Source organism: Camarhynchus parvulus, chromosome 5 (genome assembly GCF_901933205.1).
Source record: "Camarhynchus parvulus chromosome 5, STF_HiC, whole genome shotgun sequence".
NCBI classification, from domain to species: Eukaryota; Metazoa; Chordata; class Aves; order Passeriformes; family Thraupidae; genus Camarhynchus; species Camarhynchus parvulus.
Genome location: NC_044575.1, coordinates 44,940,724 through 44,946,723, shown reverse-complemented (window position 1 = coordinate 44,946,723; position 6,000 = coordinate 44,940,724). Strand labels below are relative to the sequence as shown.

General features: G+C 38.6%; 1 protein-coding gene across 1 annotated transcript in view; it reads left to right on the top strand.

Moving 5' to 3' along the window:
- The first annotated feature begins 207 nt into the window (after nucleotides 1-207).
- NRDE2 (NRDE-2, necessary for RNA interference, domain containing) overlaps nucleotides 208-6,000 on the top strand; it is a 28,454-nt gene continuing 22,661 nt past the window's right edge. The window contains exons 1-2 of the mRNA XM_030948874.1: nucleotides 208-335; nucleotides 4,126-4,234. Of these exons, the coding sequence (XP_030804734.1) occupies nucleotides 257-335; nucleotides 4,126-4,234 (188 nt within the window). The 5' untranslated portion in view covers nucleotides 208-256. The remainder of the gene's footprint in view (nucleotides 336-4,125; nucleotides 4,235-6,000) is intronic.

Below are 6,000 nucleotides of genomic sequence, written 5' to 3'. Positions count from 1 at the left end.
AAACTGTCCCCCGCCTCTTTCCGCAGCACTTCCCTGCTCCAGTCCCGCAGTGCGGCGGCGGAGGGCGCACCATACACGGAATCCCACAGAAAGCCGCCCGCCCGCCCGCCAGTCAGCAGTGACCCCAGCGCCGAACCCTCCTTCCCCCAGCCGCCATCTTGGGGCCGGGCGGAAGAACTACCGCTCCCAGCGCGCTCGGCGCCGCGGCGCCATCTTGCCGCCGGCAGGGTAGGCGGGGGGCGGCGGCGGCCGGGACATGGCGCTGTTCCCGGCCTTCGCCGGGGCCGCCCAGCCAGGGGAGCCCCCCGCCGGCAGCTCCGAGGGCTCCACGAGAGGTAAAGTCCTGGGAGAACCGTCTTTCCCTTAACAGCTCTCCAGCGGCCCTCGGCACACGCCGCCAGCCCCGCTCCGGCCGTGTTTTGCCCCGCCGTGTAGCGGCGGCGGCGGCGGTGCCGCCGCCGGGCCCGGGCCCATCGCCCCCAGAGGCTGCGGAACGCGGCACGGGGGCTTTGGGTTTGTCGTTGGTTTTGTTATTTTCTTTTTTTTTTTTTTTCTTTTTTCCCCACTAGCTATGGATATCTTGAAAAGCGTTTTTTAAATTCCTTGCTTATTAAACCGAATTATAGTTGGAAACTACTTTTTTGGAAGATTACAAGTGAGATTATGATTCATTGTATCACATTGACTGTTGTAGTTGATGTCTAGCGAGTAATACTTTTAATAAAATAAATAATAATATTAAAGTAAATAACACTTTCTGGTGTAATGCCAGAAAGTGTTTCTGGTGTTCTGGTTTACTTTCTGGTGAAGTAGGTACTACGTTTATTAATTCTACTGAAGAGGATTTGAACTAATCCTTCCTTTTGCTTGCCGGGTTCTACCACCCTTAAATCTTCCCATTCCCTGGACACCACAGCAAAGGGAAACCGAGGAATTATTTCCCTAGGCTCCATTTCTTGTGTGTTTGATCCAGTTAGTATGGTGCATTAGTTTCCTGTTCTAGCCAGTTCTGCTTTACCCGTGACGGCATAGCAGTGGTTGATACTCACTCTGCCTGTACAGAGGTGTTCTAGCTGTATTCAGGATCCTTTCTGGCAATGACATTTGGTGTAGGGAGTAGTGGACAGAATAAGATCCCGAACTGTAGTTTGTAGGAATAGAGGAGCTGCTCTGTGAGGCAGAGGTACAGTACAATTCTCTGGTAATGAAACTTTGGTTATATTTTAAAACTTTAGGAATTTAGCCTTTATATTTGTTACAGTAGCCTATGTCGCTTCAGGCCGCCTTCCACTGTCTGGAAGATCAGATAATACAGGAAAAGGTGTAAGACTGACTTTTGGATCCAGATTTCAGTTGTTAGCACTGCTTATGACTTACATTTTGGTATACTGGAAGCTTTTTGTGTGAGAATTATTGACAAACCTGGAACATAATTTGTTTGGTTTATGTTTTAATAAATATTGTACTTTGTTGTTGACAACGACATTTTAATGTGAGTTGTAAAAATTAAATATTAACTCAGAATCACATTTATGGCAGTGTATATCAAATTTCACACATTCAGCTTGTGAGAACTTGAGAACTTGACAGGCATCTGTCTCTCTGATAGATGGTTCTCTGCTCAGACCTGATGTGAAGCCAAAGTGCATCATAATACAGAGATCCCAGAGTATTTTGATTTTAATGTTATGTAAAACTAAGGTGCTTTTAGCAGACATTTAGGACTGCTTCATAGCTTTACTGTAAAAGTTGAAGTAATAATGTATATATGTTGGTCATCTTTCATGCAGCCAACCACTCTGTCTCATACTTTTAAAAACTTTACTGAACCATTTCTGAAGTGGAGGTGCTGTCTGAAACAGAAGCGGTGCTTATGCTTCCTATGCTGCTCGATTGCTGAGCGGCAGCAGTTTTCTATATGCTTCGATATAATTATGTTGTCAAGCTTAATTAATGTTTGGTGGAAGATAAATTGTGAATTTATCTGTAGCCATGAAGAGAGCAGTGGTGATAAGTAACCCTGCTGACATTAGTAAGCATTATTTGCATCTGAACTATGCTGTAGGTCAGACAATGCAGTGAATTTTGCTGAAAGCAGCTTTTCAGGATCCTGAAAGGCAACAAAAGAGTTCATGTAACTCTTAAAAATTGTCTCTGTCGACATGCACTGTAAATTCTTAATTTTTCTTTCTGCTTGAGAAGGTATAAAGAGAATGTCGTTGGATTGCTTCTGTTGTTGTGCTAATAAGCCTGTAACAAGTACATGCATATTATTGAAAAATGCGTCTTTTATATCTGCTCTGCAAAAAATGATAAACTTCTTAGACATTCCACAAGAAAAAAGCCTAACAAGTGAAGAGATAATGTTTTATAGTTTGGAATGCATTGTGATGTTTGAAATGCTTGCATCCAGCTAACTGAACACTTGAGATTATTTACAAGCAGTTTGAACTTGCTTGTTGCATAATGGCAAAAATTGCTCATATCTTTCTGAGTATTAGGTCAGTTTGGTTAAATTCTTGAGAAGATACTGTACTTGGAGAATTCTGACCTTCCCTGCTGTAGCCACAGAGGTGCATTGACTGTGCCACAGGGCTTGGTTCTCACAGAGTGATTCTTCAATGCATTAAAGATGCAGTTTGATCTTACCTGCTCAGGTGGAACCAAACTACAGGCACAGGCTGGGAAATGATGCATGGTGGTGTTCTGCAGCATATTGGTTGGGCTGGTCATGGGGAGTGTGTTTTGGTCTGGACAGTGCCGTGAATTGTGGATTCTCCCATGCACAGAGGTGAGGTTCAAGAGCCAGCGAGATGATCACTCCTCATGGGGCCTTTCATAATGGGGGTGGACTCCTGAGAAGCAAACTGTAGCTTTGCTTTATTTTGTGTATTTCTTGATGTATTTAACTTAGGTTAACAGACTGTTTTGCAGCCTACTCTGCTTTAAATCCTTTTGTAGATGGCAGCTCAGGGACATGAGACAGGAGAAAGCTTTTCATACCAAAATTCTGTTTCTGAAAGAAATACTTTAAAAGGAGGAAAGGTATATAGCTTGACAGACAATGAATTCTTGCTGTTTAAGGAGTAGAGGTCAGTGTAGTCAAGAGCACAAAGACAAGAGTGTGACAGGAAGAACACTGAGGCAAAAACGATTGTAAAGAGCGTGGAGGAGAGGCAGGGGAGACCAGATTTGTTCCTCATGTTATCTCTGTCAGTGTGACACTGGAGGGACTGCTGTTAAGTTCTGTATTTACACAAAATAATTTTTGTTGTTTAATAGCTAAGAAATCTCACATGCTTAAAGGAATTCTAGGTATGAAAACCCTGTGAAAGTCATTATAAAACTTTTAATATCAGTAAAATTGTGACAAAAAGTTTCCCCTTCCACGTTCTGTCCATGTCTAATCTTATCTGGTGACTTAGATGCAGAATACTTAATGCTGACTAGTGTATCCAAATTAGCATCAAATAGCTTTCTTTCACACTGTTGAAAGGTCTAATGATATTTCAGTGGTTAGAGAACTGAGAATCCAGTGCCATGTTTTGGCCATATATAAAACACTTGAGTATTCTTATCAGTAGTGGATGTGACTATCAATAAAACTGTGTTAAGAATATTTTCCATACAGTCAGTAAAGTACACTTTTGTTAGTTTGTATAAGCTTTATCACATTCATTAACTATACCATTTGTTTAATTATGCTTTTCTGTAATTTTTAAATTTCATTTTTAAAATATGTAACTATTTCTATTCTGTGTTGTATATAGAAATTAATGTATAATTGATATATAGTAGTAAATATATTATGATACAGTAAATTATCTTATACATATATAACAAATTTATACAGTCTATAAATATATAAAATTAGAACCTTTAAATCATAAAAATGAATGTTGGATAGATTCTTTTCTTATGTATAGAGCTGTGTATTAAACATGGAATCTGCTTTCAGTTTGAGCTAAATGGCAATTTCATTGAGTGCTTTCCAATAGGCTCCATTATTGCACATGGCTTAGTGACATTTACTGTGAATTTTTCTGTCTGCTGACTAGATTAACCCCACCTTAAAAAAGAATAGCAAGCTAATTTGTATTGATCTCATACTTTTTTTACCTACAGAGTTAGACTGGCTTAGTAACCCAAGCTTCTCTGCAGAAGATGCACTAGTACTGCACCAGCGCTCTACAGAAGTTGCCAATCTCATCCCTGAAAAATCACCATTAATAAGGTAGAGTGTACTTCAATGTCTTTTGAAATAGCCTCTTTCTTTTGTCCTGCTTATCTTTTGTTATATGAGACCAAATTCAGAAGCTAGAAGCTGCTTCTCATTCTCTTGTTCAGTATTTTAAAATGCCTGAACTGAGTCATGTGTAAAAGAATGAATAACGCTTCCACGTCTTTTAACTTAAAATAATGAGAAATTGTATGTATGCAATTACATTCCTATTTTCTTTTTCTCAGAGCTGCATTTAAATGATTGTTATTTTGGAATGGAGAGGGAACTGAGCAATCATCATTCTTCATTAGCTTTTGAATGTCTAAAGTGACCCTTGAAATAATGTAAAGATTAAGCATCATCTTTATGCTGTCTCTGAGGAAACCAGAGAAATCAGCCCTTTCACAGTTTTTTACTTTTTGAAAAACAGTTGCTGATGTGAACTAATGAAATACTACATGTATCAAGTTGAGTGTGGCTGTAGAGTGTGCTGGTCAGCTGAAGTGGGTGATTATATCCTTTTGCAGAAGTAAGCTTTAAGCAGCCCTGTTTGCTGAAGAGCTGGTTTTAATACATTCACTGGGCTGGGTGCTATACTTGGCTTATCTACACTGTCACTAGCACTCAATAGTGAATGCAGTCAGGTTGTAGTTGTCAAGTTCAAAACCTTGGTCTCATTTAATTTGATACAAGCTCCCTTGTCTACAATGATTGTTGTTGGTGGTCATGATAGAGAATATCTTTATAATAACAAACACACCTCAGCACATCTTTTTCCATACTTCGTCTTACATTTACATGCATTGTGTGTTTGAAATGCAATCAATGTTTTGTTTATCAGTCGTATATTATGCTGTGTTTCTTCAAATCTTTCTAGGACTTTAATGTCATAAAGCTAAGGATTTTGCAAGTTACCATCAGATAGAATGACATAGTAAACCCACCATATTAATTTTATCTTTGAAAAGGACATTGTCAAAAAATAGCGGGCGGAAAAATGTTTGGGTGTTTGTTGTTTGGGGCTTCTTTTGTCTATTTCTTGGGTACTTTTTAAAAATAATTCGATTTAATAAAAACGAATTGGTTTCATCTCAGTAAAAACTAATTCCACCAACCTGGTTGGTGGTTTTGAGAGTGTTTGCTTTGTTTGGTTTGCAGAAATGTGCATGTTTGTTTTGAAGATCTGCTAATGGTTCTTCTTTGATTTCTTTTTCTTTAGTGTCCCTAAAAAAATTCTGTCAGGGCTGTTGCTTGAGATGCCTTATTTCTGAAATACAATATTTTCTTATATTGACATATTAGGAATAATGAGAGTTGTCACTCCTTTTTTTCATTGAAAGACTGCAGAAAAAAAGTTTTAAAAGAGCTTGTGCTTTTATTAAGGGTTAGAGAAGACTTCCATTAATCATTTGATTATTAAGTGTCGGAGTTTTTGTGGTATGTACGATAATATACATGTGTTTTACCAAAACTATGTGTCCTTTGTGTGATCTCTCAATAACTCAGTTGTCTGTTCTACACAGTGTTATTTATTACATTATACTGTGTTATATGATAACATTTGTTCAGTAGTCATCAAAAATTGTTTCTTGATTGGTACATTTGATTTTTTTAATCTGGAATCTTTGAATTTTTTATCTGGAATTTGATACTTCTTATATAAGTCATAAAAAAAGGGGGAAAATCAGACTTTTTTCTTTTGCAGGGCACAGAGAAAGATTTCTCAGTCTTTTAACATGACCTAAGTTGTTTAGCAAAGTTAGGAAATTTTATCATTT